At 34.0% G+C, this 20,424-nt stretch overlaps 1 protein-coding gene, 1 non-coding gene and 1 pseudogene across 2 annotated transcripts; 1 reads left to right on the forward strand and 2 right to left on the reverse strand.

Annotated features, from left to right (window-relative positions):
- Window positions 1-1,791: 1,791 nt before the first annotated feature.
- LOC112099914 lies at window positions 1,792-9,651 on the reverse strand. The gene is made up of 5 exons (XM_024187444.1): window positions 9,497-9,651; window positions 3,444-3,565; window positions 3,017-3,150; window positions 1,958-2,030; window positions 1,792-1,844 (listed from the first exon to the last, which is right to left on the reverse strand). Exons 1-5 carry the CDS (start codon window positions 9,649-9,651, stop codon window positions 1,792-1,794), a joined length of 537 nt encoding a protein of 178 aa, XP_024043212.1.
- A 1,673-nt stretch (window positions 9,652-11,324) lies between these two features.
- Window positions 11,325-15,829, reverse strand: LOC112099915 (annotated as a pseudogene).
- A 67-nt stretch (window positions 15,830-15,896) lies between these two features.
- Window positions 15,897-16,005, forward strand: LOC112100492. Its single transcript, XR_002906861.1, has one exon. It is a non-coding gene; the product is annotated as a small nucleolar RNA R71 (small nucleolar RNA).
- Window positions 16,006-20,424: the final 4,419 nt, after the last annotated feature.

Raw genomic sequence — 20,424 nt, forward strand, 5'->3', positions numbered from 1 at the left:
TCGACAAAGATACAATGATCGCCTTCTTGTCAAATTTGATTCGTAAGTCGCTTGGTATGAAGTCATAGCACACAAAGCTAAAGGCTTTACATTCCACAGCTTCTCGTAAGGTGATATGAACCCTAGTTTTGGTTAAGGAAGCATGTTGATCACATGAGCTATTGTCTTTATAGTTTTGGCCCAAAAACTTCCTAGTACATTTTTTACTTGCATCATATTCCGATAGATCTCCCTTAGATGCTGTTTTTTTCATTCTGCTACTCCATTCTGTTGTGGTATATTGGCACAAGTGAACTGATGACATATCTTATAATTTCAAAGATACGGTGAACTCATGTGATGTATACTCTCATCCACTGTCTATTCATAGGCAGTAAAGCTTCTTTCTTACTTCTCCTTCGACAATGTCTCTGAATTCCTTAAGCTTTGAAAAAGTGTCATTTTTTCTTTATAAAGAGGACCCAAATGTATCTGGAGAACTCATTGATAAAAGTGATCATGTATCGCATGCCGCTAATAGAAGATTACTTGACATGCCCAAACACGTTAGAATGTACCAACTGTAATAGTGTTTTTGCTATAAATTTTGACTCCTCATATGGCAGTTGGTGAGCCTTGCCGTATTGACACCTTGCACACACCGTGTTTATTCTCACATCAAGTTGAGACAAACCTTTGAGCATTGACTTCAAACATTATCTAGCATGAATTTATAATAATGAAGTGTTTGAATAAAACCATTTTTTGCTGTCCCTGGCCATGCCAAAGGATAATTGATACAATACATCTAAAATGGAGAAAGAAAGGAAAAAAAGGATGACCAAAGTAATTTGGCGAATTACATTAAAAAGGTAAAACAGATGCTAACTCTGTTATGGATTTCCTCTACCAGTTGGAAGTTTTCCAACAATGACCAGAGTATGTCATTACATTCTTCATGCAAGATTACTGAAGTCACAAGGAGCAGCCAGAAGAATCTGCTAATTCTATCCTTTGTCACATGATCAACAAATATGTAGGAAACATAGATCAATTTTTTTTTGCTGTTAGGTAGGAATCCAACAACTAAAACTAGTAATGTTACTGAAAAATAGCTAAGAATCATAAGGTGATCGAGGAGGAAACGATCTTCAAAATCACAATCAAATAGGAAAAATGAATAAACAGGGCCCACATTGGGACAATAGCACTTCCTTTACAGGAAAGATGATGTGTTTAACACAGTTAAAGCCTGATAAGCAGCAGCGATGAGATGAGCTCAAACTATATTTAAGCTATCCATTAGAAAGCTCAACCTATTCCCCAAAAAATTAGACTCAGATCTATGTCTCATATGTCTATATTATGCAACAAAATCAGTACAAAGGAAAAGCTGAAATGAAAAAAAAAACTACTATTTGAAGCTCATGTTTTATTTAACTTTCTTTCGATCTTTAATCAAATGGCGCATATACAATGCAGCAAATGGGCATTTAGTTTCATTCCACCAACAGCAGTGACCCGAAAAAATACCACACATTTGACTTAACAGATGAAGTTTTCTTCATATCAACATATCCAAAAATCAAAAATCACCTCTCTGCAATTTTCTTGATGTGCAGCCAAAAGCTCATTAAATTTCAATTGTAAATCTGAAATTTCAGCTTATAGCTTCTCATATTCAGAGACACTAGGAGCTCCTAATTTCTATTGAACAAACCTGCCCACCAAAATAAATAAACAAAATAGAAAAATCCAATTTTTCAGCCAATTAAATGATCCCATTTGAACGAAGAAAAGAATTACATGAACTTACTCAAGAGCAGAAAAAGGCTTGTCATTTTGCTCATACAATTCAGCAAGAACTAGAAGCAACAAAAACAACAACAACAACACAATGAAACAGAAATTAAAATTCAGTCGAATTAAAAAAAAAAAGAAAAATAAAAAAGAGAAGATGAAAGAGAGGAAAGGAAACCTTTGGTGAGGGCATCAAGAACGCCACTAGCATCTAAGTACTTCCTGAAAGCTTCCTTTTTGGCTTCTTTTTCCTGCAAAAAGATTAAGTGGGTGGTTGAGGATATAATAAAAATATGGTTCATTTTCAATGAGTTAATTGACTCTTTAGAATGTTGCACACATGACCTACTGAGTGACAAAATTGTGTTTCTTGTATAATTGCGCTCACAATATGATTGACGAAATTGTTCATTGAATTTTTTGTAAATAATCCTATCCACTAAACTCAATAAAAAGAAAACGATCAGTTGAAATTTTTAAAAGAGGGGTTCATTTTCATTGCCTTGATTTGACTCTTTAAGAAACTACTCACTTTATGCTAAATGACATTGTTCATGATGTTATTTGGGTAGCCTACGGTTTACGCATCATTCATATGGTGTAATAGAATGATGCGTCGTATGTAATTAATATGGTTGGCGAAGTTACTCACTGAATTATTTCTGTTTAAATAATACTGCATTTTTCATATTAATTTGTTTATATACGATAACATCATGTTTCGTTACTAGTTTAAATTTAAACAACATTCTATGTCCAATATGACGTATCTCCCAAGCTCTTGAATTTTGGTGCCAAGCAAACACAAACTAACATGGTTCTTTCGGTCTGTCTGATTACAAACTAATATGGTTCATCCTTGGATGATTGAGTGTGAAAAAAAAATATAATAATAACCGGGGAAGTTCCGCACACAAGTGATCGTGACTAGGCTGAGGCATCCCTAAATGCAGGCACATCATACATGTACAGGTTAACATGGAAGAAATCTGAGCGAGAAATTTGCTTCAATCTTTACCGCGATAACCATGTGGAAATCAACAATAAAGGAAACATTATTATCAAGCTATAGTTCACCAAGAAATTAATACGTTCAATTTTTTCCAACTTGTCCTGAAAAACATTCCACCTACGTGTAAAAGGGCACTGTTTATAATGCAATTGTGTTCCTCTGGTTAATACAATTGTACATGACAAAGGTAAATAATTGGCTTTTAAAGGGAACATGTAAAGTCACCTCAATTTTTGTGTCGCTAGTTCGATCCTGGACATTTGAATTTATCAATTGTCTTCTCTCATCATGCTCGACTGATTGTTGCAAAGGCATTTTTGTTTCGGAGGTTTTCCTTGAAAGAGTGGTTCTGTAGGCAGCTTCAAAATTAGTAATATTAATCATGGCTGAAGATGTTTATAGACCTAAGGCCCCTTCACATCATTCAGCCAAGCAACCACTAAGCTGAAGATGTTTGACGAAACAACATCTATGCATAATTAAAAATAAGCATAAGATGTACACAGCTTGTGCATGTGAAAAATGAGCACAAACTTCACCTAAACAACCGTAAAGAATAAAAAAAAGAGCTGAGCGAACAAAAAAAGAGTTAGAATGGAAATGTAGAATGGAAATATTAAAAGTATCGGACAAAAACCCAGAACTTCCATACCTCCTCCAATTTTCTTTGGTATAGATCTGTTCGGTAATATGCAGTTGACATCAACAGAGTTGGATTGTAAGAAGTGAAAAGACTGCAAAATAACCATCAAAACAGATAATGCTGAAGGTAACCTGGAAGAAATATGAAAATTCACAGATCTGATAAAATCCTGAGAATATATGCTTTTTCTTTGCAGGTGAATTCGTATTCAAAGGGCCCGATAAAGCCTGAAAATATTAATTGATACTATTCTTGTTGAATTTTTAACGGGCATGAAGAACAATTATAGGCTGGCATTATTGATGTAACCCAACATGAAGAGAATCAAAATAAATCAAGAAAATGGAAACTGCTTTATTCACAATAGGAAAAATAAAAGTACATATATTCGTCACAAAAGTCGAAATCAATTTTTTTTTTATATTTCTGTCAAAAAGAAGAATAAATAAAGAGGTTTAAAAGTTTAATGATTATTCTCGGTCGAAGCAAGGAGTGGATATGTTTGAATTAAAAGTTTTAATTAGATTAAATATGAAATTGATTCTCAAAACAAAAATTTATACGGTTTCCAAATTCTTCAAACAGTTTTATTTTACTGACCATTTGAGTTCAAGAGATTAAAAAATTAATTTTCGTTTTGTGCACCCCCTCTATCTTTTACGGGTGGGGTAAAATTTTGAACAAAGTCTAAAGAATTTGTGGATTTGTTACACATATGGCTAGATTTTGGTAGGATTTTGCTGTTTAATAATGTTCTTTATTTATTTATTTAAGAAATTTTAATAATGTTTTCATTGATTTTTTTATCTTCCGTCTGATTTTTGGAATTAAGGATACTTTGTTTCATTTATTTTATTTTTAGTTTATGGTAGGTTAGTAGTAATCTGATATTAAAAATTCGTGTTATTGCATTCTTGAATGTTTTCATTGATGGTTTATCCAAAGGAAATCCAGGTAGCTCAATTTGTGGTGGTGTTTTAGGTGCTTTTGGTCTTTCTTTAGGCATTAACACTGCCTACTTTGCTGAAATTATGGCAGCTACGTTAGCTACTGAATTTGCTCATGACAAGGGTTTGTATCGTCATTGGCTAGAAAGCGGCTCTATGTTAGTCATTTATCTTTTTTCCGATCCTTCGCTTAATCCTCCATGGGGTATTCATAACAGATGGTTGAATTGTTGTAATCTCATCAACTCCATGACGTCTAGATTCTCTCATATCTTCTGAGAAACTAATTATGTGGGTGATCATTTTGCTAACTTGGGTCTTATTTGTGATTCTCTCACTTGGTGGCAGACTCCGCCTTCAGAGATTTTGGCGGTACTTTCTCTTGATGCCAATGAGTTTCTAAAATATCATTTTATATAGTTGCCTCTTTTGGTTTAACTTCTTACTTTTTTCTTTTTTTACTTTAACTTCTTACAAATTTTAAGGGATAAAACTCTTTATGTCCTCTCTGGGCAATTGTAATTCTTTTCTTTTATTTTTTTGAGAAATTAATTCAGTTTATAAAAAATGATGAAAATTGACCAGTATTATTACTCTATGTATTAGCATTAAATCACACATTATTAATGAAATAAAAATGATATGACTGATCCAATTTTGGTAGGTTTACCGAGTTTAATTAAAGGTGAATTAAACAAATCAATGTGTAAAAATAAAACAAACAAGAGGATTTTTACATCGTTCAGGATTCAAATCCCTGCGTCCATGGAGTCACTTTTAGATATCAAATAATTCACTAGGTTTAAGAGATTACAAACTATTGGAATCTCACACAGTATGAGACACCTTCTAGTGATTGTGGCCACCCTGTCATAATAACCAAGCGAACACCTCGCATGCACCACATGTCTTTTGCTTTCTCTCCCGATCAAGACTTCTTAGTAAATGGTATGTTACCTCTCCATAAAATCCCTCTATTGCGAACATGTAACCCTTCTCCTGAAAAGACCAAAGACAGTATCTCCCAAATCAAAGAATGATCACAAGGTTGCAGCCTCTGAAGTAGAATCCTCTTAGTAAAATATATGAATGACTTGCCTTTATATAGTGACTAGTGAATCACGTGTAATGAAGAGTCTAAATCTTTTTCCTTTGATAGCTCCCAAAGCCTTTAGATATATAAGGAACTCTTCATGATAGTATAACAATATTGTCTCTTCAATATCTGTTTATCATCTGCTTTAAATCAAAACAATTTAATCTCAATCTTCAATGATACGCCAATTAATATTGTAGTTTCCATCTCAAAGAATATTACTTGCTTGATCTTGATAGATAACTTCTATGTCGAGATTGATTTATCTTCAACTACTTTGACCTTGTTGTTCCCATGTGAAGTAACACCCATGTCTTGTATCTTCTCTATGATTCACGCCAACTTCATCAGATAAGTTTGCCTTATGCGTTTCCCTCATGCTAAAATAGCTCTGTATAGTGTTTCAGAAGCGCGGGTTGAGCAATTACCAATATTATGGCGACTGCGACTTTTGGAGAAATATAAATGTGACAAATAAATGCAAAGAAAAAAGGACACGGTAATTTACGTGGTTCAGCATAAAGTCTACGTCTATGGATAATGACTGGAACAAATGGGAATTTACAAAAGTTGAGAAAAACTCTCAACTCCTAAAACTCCAATACACCCAAATGGAACCTCACTAAAACACTCAAGTGGAAGCTCTCTCAATACTCTCAAATTGCTTCACTTGCAATTGCTCTCAACTCTCAATTTGGGATGCATTCAAATGAACAAATGGCTTGGTATTTATAGCCAAATACCATGCATTCATTTAAAGAAAGGAAAAAATCGATTGGCTTCTAAAAAACCATCACAATTTTCTCCATGCAACTTCAACAAAACCGTGCCACCAACTTTGCCTTTTGAAATTAGCAAGCCATTATTTGACCTTTCAACATATAGACTTATGTGGACCTCACATACATATAATATGTAAAATCCTAATTTTCCTGTATTTGCTGTCGGACCAAGGCACTGTTGTAATACTTGAGACAATCTAAATTACGTAGGTATTAAAATATTAATGAAGACTCAAAAATGTGTACAATGAGGATGGCAAGGTACAAAAATTTTAAATTGACGCTATATAGAAATACCAATATCCATACAATGTAATTCCTTTTTTTCTTTTTCCCAAAAAACTGAATATTGAAACTGATTCAATTTCAATCACCAGCCCTAAAAGTTGCATGACAGCTAGAACAGATCCAAGAACACAAAAAGTCTGGGAATTAAAGGACCAGAAAATTGGAGAATTACTTTATCGTAGCACCTTTCTTTTCCTTTAATGGAGTGAACAATGAATCGTGTAGTCTGGGAATTATTTAAGAATCTAAATAGAAACAATCTGTCACCACTGATATTTGCTGGATTATATTAGTGCCATTCTTGAAGTTTGAAGAGCTTTAGAGCCAGGCATCTAATCTTCATGACTTTTTTTTTTTTTTTTGGGATAAACAAGTGGAAAACATTTAAGACCAATGCGTGGTTAAAACTTAACACACCACCTGAGATCCGTGTATTCCTTCAGAAGGATGCTTCCCAATTCCTATAAAATCGCTTTAGTTGATTCGGTGCTTAATGTTTTGTTGGCTTGTATTTTTTTGATTGAGAGGCTTGGCTTTCTCTCAAAGACTCAACTCCTTGTTTTTATTTTACTCTTTTCTTAGTTTTATTTTAAGTTTTTTCTTGACATTGTCGAGGACCATTTAAAAAAAAAATTAAAAGACTACATGTATGTCGGTTAAATTAATCACCTAATTAAAGAAAGCTTTATAAATAAAGAAAAAAATACACCTAATTAAGGAGATGTCATGAATCTTACCCCTGTAGAGAAGGTTAAGTACAAGCCAACGAAGAACAAATTCGAAAACAAGAATTATGCATGTGAAGTACAAGAAAGTTAAAAGCTATGCAAACCTATATCTAGGGAACCGCCATTAGCATCTTTGTTGTGAAGAAGAAAGAGAAAGAGAGGAAGACAAGTAAACGTGCTTCTTATCTCCAATAGCTTTCGACTTTAATCAATCACAAATATCTTTAAACTTTAATCATTCCTTTAACAAATACTTTTCAATTACCCAAATAGATTCGACTTTATTTAATCCATCACAACGTTTTTCAGCTTGTTTTCTTTTTTGCCTTTTTGCTTTTCTGAATTCGATAATTACTCTTGCACCCTCAAAATACAAAGCACGGGTGGCGTGTTATTTAATCAAGACTGGCATCTCTTTTCCTGTATAAAAATATCGGCGATAGAAATTATCAAATTAGCGCAGCCAGACAGGAGCTAGCTAGTGAGTGAGTGAGCGAACTGAAAGTTTAGAACAGCTAGCTAGGAATTAAAAGTTAAAAATAAATAAAATAAAATGGATGACCGTTCTGCTGGGCATCGCGTGGTTCTAATTTCTAAGACTGTTTTCATACTAATTTTGTTTCTTCTTTGTCAACTTGGCTCCGAGTTCAAATTTCAGAGTACTGCTGAAAATGATACTAAAGGAGGTGATCTACCTCCTAATGAAGGAAATATATGCTAATAATTCTTTATATCTCGAGTAAATTTCATAATTTTAAAGGGTTTTCGGTTCTCTAGCATGCGGTTTGCATTATTATATGCATATAAGTACATAAGAATTAATTAATTTTTGAATCAGATGTCTGAATTTTTAATATACATATATAGTCGTATATACGCATGATCAGTTTGCCTCCCCCCCCCCCCCCCCCCCACACACATATATACATACAAGTATGTATAATTTACAAAACAAAGAATCTCTTACTTGAGTAGCCATAAGTTAAAAGATATTAAAAAAAAAAAAAAAACCTCTATCATAGTGTATTTTGTCTTGTAATATATCAAAAATATGTGTTTCTTTGTATTTTAACTTGTCTCTTATTTTATAAATTCTCTTTTATATATATATTAAAAATGTTCAAATCTAGGATCTTAGACTTTGTTAAACTCTCTGAAAGCTATTATAAACTGTGCGGTTTAATAGTGTAATCTTTGTAAAATGTTTTAAGCGGTGTAGTTTAATAGTATTATTGCATAATGCTATTAAACTGCATGGCTTAATAGCTTTTCCAGACTTTATATATATATGTATAAAAATGCGGATGTCTTCATTTTTTTAAATGCAGACTCGAGACAACACAATATAGTATTAATGTGTTTTTATCATTTTTTGCAATTAACTATAATACCATACAGTGTCATATCCATGCTAAATAATGATTATATATATATATGTGTGTGTGTGTGTGTATGATCACTAATTATCAGGTGCGCATAAATTCTCCGTATTGAGAATTGCTAAAAGTTAAAACAAACGAAATTATAATTAGATAGCAAATTCGATAATGCATGCAACTTTTATAAATTAATTAAGAGTTGAACGACTGTTTTTGTCTTGTAGCTATATAGCTAGCATAGATCCATTTGCTCATGATCAGTTTAACAATATTTCTTGTCGGAAATATTATTGGCAGTGGCCGGTCTCACGGACATGCTGTCCAGTTTGCAGTGGAGGCTGCAACTACCTAAATTGAGTTCATATTGCCGTGAGAAGCCAGATCTTAGTCTCAATATTATCATCACTTGCCCCGTCGATAAGGGGACCCCGCACATCTCCGAAATGTATATGTTCCAACTCTCATCTAATTACTTGCCTAGACAGTCATAACAAAAGCAAGGTTAATTTCCATTATTAACTGCATGTTAATCATTTTGTATACAAAACCATGGACAGTTTAGCCTTAACTGGAATAATCTCAGAACATGTGGCTGCTCTGACACACCTGCAGAAACTGTATGTACAATTAATTAATTAATTAATTCTTTTGATCAATCATTTTGCATAAGCTTTTATAACTAAATTTAATAAATTAAACAACTATATATATATATCGTCTTAAGATTGGCTCTTGCCTTAATTAATACAGGCATACATATTTGATATGGTTTTGTACATGTCAAAACTCAACAACGATCTATCCGACAACACAATTTAGCTTCTGAGACAAGTTTTGATAACCCGCAGTCACCTCCTCCATATACAAGGTGCAGTTTCCTCTCAGCTATGGCACGGCCAAGATCTACAGCTGCTTGAACGAACTCTTTGTATTTTCCATAATGAAATCCAGAGAGCACACAAATGTTTTTGAATTGTCTACTCGAAGATGCTGCCATTAGAATAATCTTCAAAAACAAGTTGTGAGTGGTTTGGAAAAAGAGCTCTTATTTAAAGATCTGAGTAACAGACAAAATGAGAAACAGCTGTAAATGGGTTGGTGTATTTGTCAGATGACGCGTAAAGCTCATGTCTCAATTATTCAAAAGCAAACAGTAAAAAGAAAAGCAAACAGTGAAAAGAAAAAGTAAAAGAAAACAAATCATGATTAAAAACAAAATCACACCATTAAATGCAATAATGCAAATGATAAAAGAGCAATAAAGTAAAATGATATTTACTGGTAGTTGTGATTGTGGCTCACATCTTCCTCTGGTTTTACGTCCAGTAACGGCTTGAACACCCTCTATGGGTCGAGGATAGGCTTCTCATCCAGTTTTCTTATAAACTAGCAAAAAGGGTCTTTTTGAGTCAGATTCCCAAGACTAAATTGTGCACTTTCGTTTTGGAATAGTCTCCATAACCTGTGTATCTCATATTGCACATGTCCGCTTCGATGCGTCTCAAGAGATCGTAAGATATCATCCAACAATTCTTTACTCATGCCATCTTTGACGAATTTAATTTTATTCTCTCGACTATCAGAAACCATTCCTAAAGATTTACAAACTTCTAGTCTGCAACTAAGTCGTACACAATTATGACATTTTGAGCCAAGTCGTTTAGCTCTCATTTTCTTAGCAAACGTACTTTTACCAAAACCAGGCATGTAAGAAACAAATGGATCAGAAAACTCACCAGCTAATCGGACCTTTGCTTCAATTAACCAACGAATGTTAGAAGGAATGCCATTGATCATTAACAAATGCAGTCATTCACAATGAGCTTTGTAAATTTTCCTGAGGGCATTCTGAGGGAGAGAAGGAAAACGCTTATGCAAATTATGTTGTATTTCTTCCATGCTTGATTTTGAGATTTCAGTTATTGTGGGAAACTGAGAATACCGACTTAAAAAGTCACGGAGTACCGTTATCCGCCATTTATACGGGAAAATAAATCAAAACACACCAAAATCAAATCTGCAAAATCCAATCAAACGTGAAAGCGAACAAAAAAGAAACACAATATGTACAAAAGAAAATGAACTTACATTCGTCCTCTCATTGAGTTAACATCAAGCTCCAATTGAAATTCATATATGCCACTCTCTACTGTTCTGAGTTGTCCCTCTAGATCCTCAACATAGGACACGAATTCTGGTGGTTGCAGATCCCAAAGTGGATGTGATTTACAGCTTTGTATCAGGCCTCTTAAGTGAAATTTCACACGTAGAAATCTTTTAAGATGTGCGAACAGGTATTTTCTCATTGAGGTGCTCATGATGTAAAATGAAAATTAATGAGAGAATGTACAACTGTCAAATAAACAAGCTTACACAAGAAAAATAATGTTAAAAAAATTATGTACAGTGCATCAATCTAGAAAAAAAATCAAACAATGAAACGGCAAAATAATAGTAAAACAAAAAAAAATCAATCATTAAAGACTTAATTAAGAACTGGTGGGTTACTCAATTTTATTTCGGTGCTTGGTTCACGTGGTTGGTATTCCAGATAGGGCTTTATTCTTTGACCGTTAACTTTAAATGTGACACTATTTTTTAGATTCTCAATTTCTACAGCCCCATGTGGATATACATTTTTTAGAATTAATGGGCCACTCCACTTTTACTTTAACTTTCCTGGAAACAAATAAAGATGAGAATTATAAAGCAACACTCTTTGACCAATTTCAAATGTTTTTCGAAAAATTCTTTTATCATGAAAAATTTTTGTTCTTGCCTTAATAATTCTTGAATTTTCATATGCATCATTTCTTAATTCCTCAAGTTCATTCAATTGTAATTTCCGTACATTACCAACATCATCCAAATTTGAATTAAAAGCTTTAATAGCCCAAATGATTTATGTTCAAGTTCAACAGGTAAGTGACAAGGTTTACCATAAACTAGCCGATAGGGTGACATTCCTAAAGACGTTTTAAATGCAGTACGGTATGCCCAAAGTGCATCAGTCAATCGAAGAGACCAATCTTTGCGGTTTGGGTTAACTGTTTTTTCTAAAATTTGTTTTATCTCCCTATTTGCTAATTCAACTTGACCATTTGTTTGAGGATGATAAGGGGTAGCAACTTTATGTGTAATTCCATATTGTTTCATTAAAGAATCAAATGACTTATTACAAAAATGCCTACCTCCATCACTAATAATGGCTCGAGGGATTCTAAATCGACTTAGAATGTTTTCTCTTAAAAATTTAACGACAGTTTTACTATCATTATTTCGACAAGACATTGCTTCAATCCATTTTGAGACATAATCAACTGCCACTAATATGTACACAAATCCAAAAGATGGTGGAAATGGACCCATGAAATCAATTCCCCAACAGTCAAATATTTCAATTTCAAGTATGGGATTTAACGGCATCATGTTTCTTTTAGTAATTGATCCCAATTTTTGACAGTTTTCACAAGTTTTGCAAAATTCATATGTGTTTTTAAATATGGTAGGCCAATAAAATCCACTTTGTAAAATTTTAGCCGTAGTTTTTCTTGAAGAAAAGTGTCCACCGCATGCTTCAGAATGACAAAAATTAATGACACTACTTACATCATTATCAGGAATGCATCGTCGAAAAATCTGATCAAAGCAATATTTGAATAAGTAAGGATCATCCTAATAAAATTTCTTTACTTCAACCAAAAATTTCTTCTTCTCCTGAGTATTCCATTGCGAAGGCATTTTACCTGTAACAAGGAAATTAACAATGTTAGCATACCATGGTATTGAAGTAACAGATAATAAAAATTCATCAGGAAAGGAATCATTGATGGGTGTTATATCAGTGCAGATTTCATATGTGAGTCTTGATAAATGATCAGCAACGACATTTTCAGCACCCTTTTTATCTTTGATGGTGAGGTCAAATTCTTGAAGTAACAAAATCCAGCGAATTAGTCTTGGTTTGGCATCCTGTTTAGTCATCAAATATCTCACAGCAACGTGATCAGTAAAAACAACAGTTTTAGAACCAAGCAAATATGAGCGAAATTTGTTTAATGCATACACCACAGCAAGTCATTCTTTTTCAGTTGTCGAATAATTCATTTGAGTATTATCCAAAGTCTTACTCGCATAGTGAATCACAAACGACTTACGATCCCTTTTTTTGTCCTAAAACAGCACCAATAGCAAAGTCACTTGCATCACACATTAATTCAAAAGGCAAAGACCAATCAGGAGATTGCATAATAGGTGCAGATGTCAAAAGGCAAATTATTTTCTCAAAAGATTTTTGGCAATCATCAATCCATTCAAATGGTGCATCTTTTAATAAAAGGTTACAAAGTGGTTTAGATATGACACTAAAGTTTTTTATAAACCTCCTATAAAATCCTGCATGCCCTAAAAAGGATCACACATCTCTAATTGTTTTTGGTTGAGGCAATTTAGATATGACTTCAATTTTTGCTTTGTCAACTTCAATTCCTTTAACAGATATAACATGACCCAAAACAATTCCAGAAGTAACCATGTAATGACATTTTTCCCAATTTAAAACGAGTTCTTTTTCAACACATCTTTTTAAAACGTTTTCCAAATTATCAAGGCAATCATCAAAAGAATTCCCAAACACTGTCAAATCATCCATAAAGACCTCTAAACAATGTTCAATCATATCAGTGAAAATACTTAACATGCATCTTTGAAATGTTGCAAGAGCATTACAAAGTCCAAATGGCATTCTTTTAAATGCAAATGTTCCAAAGGGACATGTAAATGTGGTTTTTTCTTGGTCTTCAAGTGCTATAGGAATTTGATAATAACCTGAATACCCATCTAAAAAGCAGTAGTAGGGATGTCCAGCTACTCTTTCTAAGATTTGATCAAGAAATGGTAAAGGAAAATGATCTTTTCTAGTGGCTTCATTTAATTTCCTATAATCAATGCACATGCGCCAACTAGATGTAATTCGTGTTGGAATTAATTCACCTTTTTTCATTTTTAACAACAGTGATTCCAGATTTTTTAGGCACTACTTGTGTAGGACTTACCCACTTACTATCAGAGATAGGGTAGATAATTCCTGCATCAAGTAACTTAAGAACTTATGTTTTTACTACTTCTTTCATGTGTGGGTTTAATCTTCTCTGAGGTTGTTGACATGTTTTAGCATTTTCTTCCAAATTGATTCTATGTGTGCAAATTAAAGGATTAATACCTTTAATGTCATTTAAAGTTCATCCAATTGCATTTTTATACTTTTTAAGAACAGATAGTAACTTACCTTCTTGGTCGCTTGATAAGGTCGAAGAAATCACAACAGGATATGTATGTTCTTCTCCAAGATAAGCATACTTCAATCCCTCTGGCAAATGTTTCGATTCCAATTTAGGTGCTTCTTGTTGTTCAATCTTTTCAATAATTCCAAGCTCCTCAAATTTTGGTTTCCCATCATCAGTTTGCAAAGTCTGACAAGAATCAAACAACAAATTTATATTAGAAGTATCATGTTCAAGTTGTTTATTTGATTCAATTGAATTAACCAAACAAATATCACTAAGTTCAGAAAAACTTCTTTTTTGAATATTCTCCTCTATACAAGATTCAAGCAATTCCTTTTGTTCATCAATCTCATCTTCATTCTCATCTTCCTCATTAGGTTGCCTACACATATTGAAAACATTTAATTCCAGAGTCATATTTCTAAATGACAAATTCATTAAACCATTCCTACAATTAATCAAAGCATTAGCAGTTGCTAAAAATTGTCGACCCAAAATTATAGGAATTGGTTTATAATTATTCACAACAGGTTCAGTTTCTAAAACAATAAAATCCACAGGGTATATGAATTTATCAACTTGTACTAAAACTTCTTCCACTATTCCTTTTGGTATTTTAACTGATTTATCGGCAAGTAAAAGTGTAGTTGAAGTTGATTTTAACTCACCAAGATTAAGTTGAAGAAAAACTGAATGTGGAAGCAAATTAACACTAACACCAAGGTCTAACAAAGCATGCTCAATTTTGTGATCTCCAATAATACAAGAAATAGTAGGACAACCAGGATCTTTATATTTTAGCTTATTATTAGTAGACAGAATGGTACTTACCTGTTCAGCCATGAATGCACTCTTTTTTACCTTCAATTTCCTCTTAACAGTGCATAAGTCCTTTAAAAATTTGGCATATGAAGGTACCTGCTTAATTGCATCTAACAGAGGAATGTTAACTTTCACTTGCTTAAAGATTTCATAAATTTTAGAAGAGTGGTTTGATTTCCTTGGCTTATTCAATGCATGTGGAAATGGTGGTTCAGATGGAACAGTAGTTATTTCTTCACTAAGTGTAAGCTTATCTAGTTCTTCCTTACCCTTTGATTTTTCATTTTCACAAGGTTCAGGAATAGGCCGATCAATAATCTTACCACTACGAAGAGTTATAACTGACTTAACATGGTCCATGGGTGCATTTTGAATCTTAGGATTTGGTTGTGGTTGAGCTGGAAATTTTCCTTTTTCTTGAATTGTGAGTGCAGAAGAAATTTTAACAAGAGTATCTTTCAAATCAGAAAAAGTTTGTGCATTTTGATTATTAATAGTATCTTGCTTCCTAATGAATGAATGCATTGTATCTTCCAAATTTTTCCATGGTGGTGGAACATATGGTACATAAGGATGAGTATTTTGAAAATTTTGTGGAGGTGGTGCTTGTGAAGATTGTGCATTATTATTATTCCTCCAACTGAAATTTGGATGATTTCTCCAACTAGGATTATAAGTCTGTGAATATGGGTTTGGTTTATTAAAAGTGTTGATGACATTAGCTTGATCATGCAAACATTCTTTGAGTGCATGCAGAGTGGGATAATCTTGAGTGAAATGATCATTAGAACTACAAACATCACATGCAATTTCTTGAACAGATTTTACTTGATCACTCTTTTTATTTTCAAAAGCTTCAACCTTCCTAACTAGGGATGCAAATTTTGCTTGTAAATCATGATCTTCCCTAAGGTTGTAGATTCCTCCACTAGATGGAGATGGTTGTGGTTTATTAGTCAATTCAAAAGTTCTAACAGTATCCCAATGTTGTGCATTTTTAGCCAATTGGTCAAGGTAATCTAATGCATCTTCAGGATTTTTATCTTTAAATTCACCATTACACATCATTTCTACAACTTGTCTAGTTTGTGGTATTAAGCCCTCGTAGAAATAAGTGACCAATCGCCAAGTTTCAAAACCATGGTGTGGACATATGTTAAGCAATTCTTTAAACCTATCCCAACATTGGTATAATGTTTCTCCATTTTTTTGAGTAAAAGAAGTGATTTGCCTTTTAAAAGAATTTGTTCTATGAGGTGGAAAGAATTTTTTCAAAAACTGTTCTTGCATGTTATTCCAAGTTCTTATTGATCCAGATCTAAGGTTTTGTAGCCAAGTTTTAGCTTTACCTTTTAATGAAAAAGGAAAAAGCTTTAATTTAATTATGTTCATACTACAATTTTGGTCTGTGTATTGTTGAGTATTAGAAATTGTATATTTATAAGGGAGAAAATCGTCATTTTGCATTTCAAGTCTTACTAACAACCTTTACTTTTATGTATTTAAGCTTCTTGTAATTTAATTATGTGTGTTTGATTTTAATTAAGTATTTTGTATATTTTAGGGGTATCATAGTCATTTCACAATAAAGGAGAGATCAAACGGTAAAACGGACATCATTTTTGAACTCAGGACGGTCGAAAACCTTAGGAGGAGCATAAAAGGAAAAATGATACTGTTCATATATACGGTACTATTTACATGTACGGGTACTGTCTACGTTACTGTTCACATAGACGGATCAATGACGTGGCATTGACCGATGATGTGGCATTGACTGATGAGGTGTCACGATCCTGTTGGACTAAAATTCTTATGTACTGTTGATGGTGACGTGGCAGCATATCAGTGGACGCAAAATCTCGCGTACGGTACATGCATCACACAGGATTATTTTCAACCAAACCACGTTACTGTTCACCTGAGTCAAACCGTGTTACTGTTCATCCGCGTGGTCAAACCGCGTACTGTTGATTGATGACGTGGCGCAATCCTGAGCGTCCAAACTGTTTTTAATCCGATGGCCATGATTTACTCCATGTATCTATAAAAAGGGGGCCTCCCCCCCTAATTTGATATATCTGAATCCATTTTTGGACTCTATTTTCTGTAATTCCCTCTCTATCTTGTATTTTCTTCGTATTTTAATAAATTTCCATTTTGCCCCTAGTTCAATTATAAGTAGCTAATTTTCTTTCAAGCTTGGGTTGAAGGTGAAGTCTCAACATGTGTCATGGGCTTTATTTGGTAAATTTATTTTCTCTTCCCCTCTAGTTTTTGTGGATGTTTTGACTTCTCGTCGACAAATAATACTAACATTGTCTAGTATCGCCTTGGTTTCACCGGCCCTCTAGTACAAGGTTATTATTATTTGGCACGATAAGCCCTTAGCACCATATTGATTAGAGCGTGGTTCATGAGGTGTGGATTCCCCCCTCATGATTTAATTGACATTAATACGGATTATTTAGCCCATGATACATGTTGATACGGATCCAGATACCCAAGTACGTTATTTCAATACAATTCTCTTCAATTTATTCTCGCCATTTCAATTCCAAATTTACAATTTATTCTCACTATTTTAATTTAAGTTTTAGCATATTCCAAATCATTTCCACCATAAATCCAACAACCCATTTACAAAATTAATTCTATACACAATTAAAATCCACCTCCTCGTGGGATCGACACTCGTCACCATTAGTCTATTCTACAATAGATTCGTGTGCTTACGAGTACATTAAAATTTGCACAACAAGTTTTTGGCGCCGTTGCCGGGGAGGTAAGTAATTTTAATTCATAGAATTAATTTTTGTGAATAATTTCTTTTAATTGTTTTCTTGTAATTTTTTTTATATATAAAAAAAAGAAAAAAAGAGTGAATTTACATTTTAAGTTAAGAATTTTTTTTTCTTCTTTAAAATTCTGTAATTTAATTTTCAATTTATTTTTCTTTGTAATTTTTTTTTCTTATTAATTTACTTTTAGTTAATTTATTTCACATATTTGTTTTAGTGTGTTTTTATAGAAAGGTTGTAACAGAGCAATAAGGTTAGTATCGTAATTTCTCTCTCTTCTTTATTTTTATTTGTTTTGTTCTCATATTTATTTTTATTCTATTTGTTTTGTATGCATGGTCGTAGGTCATTATTTCCTAATCTTGAACCTATAGACTTTGAATTAGAAAAAACACTTCGCACACACAGGCACATTAAAAATAAATTTGGAATGGATTTACAAGCACCACAGGAGAGGCCATTTAAGGATTATTTCAGTCCTTTAGCTAATTTGAGCACATCATGCATAAGATACCCAAATGTAGCTGCTAGGAGTTTTGAACTAAAACCTAGTGTGCTAAATTGTCTCCCAACATTCTATGGCCTAGAAAATGAGGACCCATATAATCATCTGAATGATTTTCATGCCATTTGTCAAACTTTTAAATATGAAAATTTTTCAGACGATGATGTTAAACTCAGATTATTCCCATTTTCTTTAAAGGATAGAGCTCGTTCATGGTTAATACTTTACCTGCTAATAGCATTTTATCATGGGAACAAATGGTAACTAAATTTTTAAATAAATATTTCCCAGTGCATAAAACCAATGCTATTCGCAGGGAAATTTCGGAGTTTACCCAGAGAGAGGACGATCAATTTTTCGAAACATGGGAGAGATTCAATGGGCTACTCTTGAAGTGTCCACATCACGGGTACGAGAAATGGCACCAATGCCAATACTTTTTGGAGGGATTACTACCAAATGTGCAAGAATGGCTAATGGCAACAAGTGGAGGAGAGCTAATGTCAAAAAGTGCATCAGAGATTTAGGAATTCTTCCAGCGACAAGCGGATAATTCCCAACAACGGAGTCGATCACTCAGGAATACTAGAAGAATTAAGGGAGTAAATGAGGTTCACATTGGCGAGTCAACTTCGGGAATCAAAGAAGTCAAGGAGATTGTTGAAGGTCTTGCTCGACAAATAGCATCGTTATCGACTGCTAAATCAACAGAACCATATGACCATGACTCATACTCAGATCAAGCCAATGCCATAGGTGTAATGAGAAAACCATCTAATTACAACCCATACTCCAACACATATAACCCTGGATGGAGAGACCACCCCAATTTTTCATGGTCTCAAGGATTCCAACAGAATGGACAAGCAGCTCTAGCTCCACCAATGCAACCAATTCCTCAAGTTCCTCAAGCCTCTCAGCCCCCATTTAGACCATTCAATCAGAACCAGAACTACTCTCAACCTAGACCATAGGAGGATGCATTCCAAAATTTCAAGAATGTTACTCACTCCACGATTGATCAACAGAACCGCACCATTGATGGACTACGAAATGAGTTGAGAGCGGGCTTCAACTCACAAGCTCAATCAGTTTCAAGCCTCGAGAAGATGGTGGGACAACTTGCTTCTTCAGTTCAAACCTTGGCAATGACTGTTGAGAAAGGCAAGTTTCCAAGTCAACCAGTGCCTAATCCTAAAGGAGTACATGAAGTAAGTATCAGTTCACCACAGCAGCATGGAGAGGTCAAAGCAGTAATGACCTTGCGAAAAGGAAAAGAAGTCGACAACAAAGTGGAGATGCCGGTGACAAAAAAAAATCAAACTGTACCTATGAATGTTGAGGACTCATCATCGGAGGAAAGAGAAGAAACCAACCTACGAGAATATGTTCCGAAAGCTCCATTTCCTCAGAGGTTAGCTAAAGGAAAAAAGGAAAAATCCACAGGTGAGATTCTCGAAATCTTCAAACAGGTAAGTGTTAGCATCCCTTTACTTGATGCTATAAAGCAAGTTCCATCTTATGCCAAGTTTCTTAAAGACATGTGTACTAAAAAGAGAAACATGCATATTCAAAAGAAGACATTTTTAACAGAAAATGTTAGTTCTATACTCCAACATAAAATTCCTTTAAAATGCAAAGACCCAGGCTCCCCCACTATCTCATGTAGTATAGGGAACCATACAATTAAGAATGCTTTGTTGGATTTAGGAGCTAGTGTAAATTTGTTGCCTTATTCAGTATTTGTGAAACTTGGATTGGGAGAATTACACCCAACTCCAGTGGTGTTACAGCTTGCAGATCGGTCCACGAAAATACCTCGTGGTATTGTGGAGGACGTGCTTATCCAGGTAGACAAGTTCTATTTTCCTGTTGATTTCATTGTAATTGACACTCAACCAATACAGGATTCAAGGAAGCACATCCCCATTATTCTAAGCCGACCTTTCTTGGCAACTGCGGATGCTCACATTCAATGCAGGACTGGAAATATGCAGTTGTCCTTCGGCAACATGACTATGGAGCTGAACATCTTCAACATTGCCAAACAACCTCACAATGCAGATGATGGAATTGTTGATGTGGATTTAATAGAAACAATAGTTGATAACACTTTTCTTTCAAACCTTAGTGATGATCCTTTACAAACATGTTTAACTCACTTTGGTTTGGATTTTGATATTGACAGATCGGTCGAAGAGGTCAACGCCCTGCTTGACTCAGCACTATCTATGGACACCAATAAATGGAAGTCAAGAGTAGAACAACTAGCACCATCAGAGAAGAAACTCATCCCATCATCAGAATCACCACCGAAACTCGAGCTCAAACCATTACTCAACACTTTAGAATATGCA

The sequence above is a fragment of the Citrus clementina genome, unplaced genomic scaffold, assembly GCF_000493195.1.
Source record: "Citrus clementina cultivar Clemenules unplaced genomic scaffold, Citrus_clementina_v1.0 scaffold_3, whole genome shotgun sequence".
NCBI lineage: Eukaryota > Viridiplantae > Streptophyta > Magnoliopsida > Sapindales > Rutaceae > Citrus > Citrus x clementina.

What these genes read in the sequence shown, in the direction of transcription:
- LOC112099914 (XM_024187444.1), bottom strand. Translation starts at nt 9,651, where the DNA reads ATGGCAGCATCTTCGAGTAGACAATTCAAAAACATTTGTGTGCTCTCT. An exon ending in CTAGCGACACAAAAATTGAG is followed by an intron (nt 2,031 to 3,016) that starts GTGACTTTACAT and finishes ATCTTTTTGCAG; the next exon opens with GAAAAAGAAGCCAAAAAGGA. An exon ending in TCTTGATGCCCTCACCAAAG is followed by an intron (nt 1,845 to 1,957) that starts GTTTCCTTTCCT and finishes TGTTGCTTCTAG; the next exon opens with TTCTTGCTGAATTGTATGAG.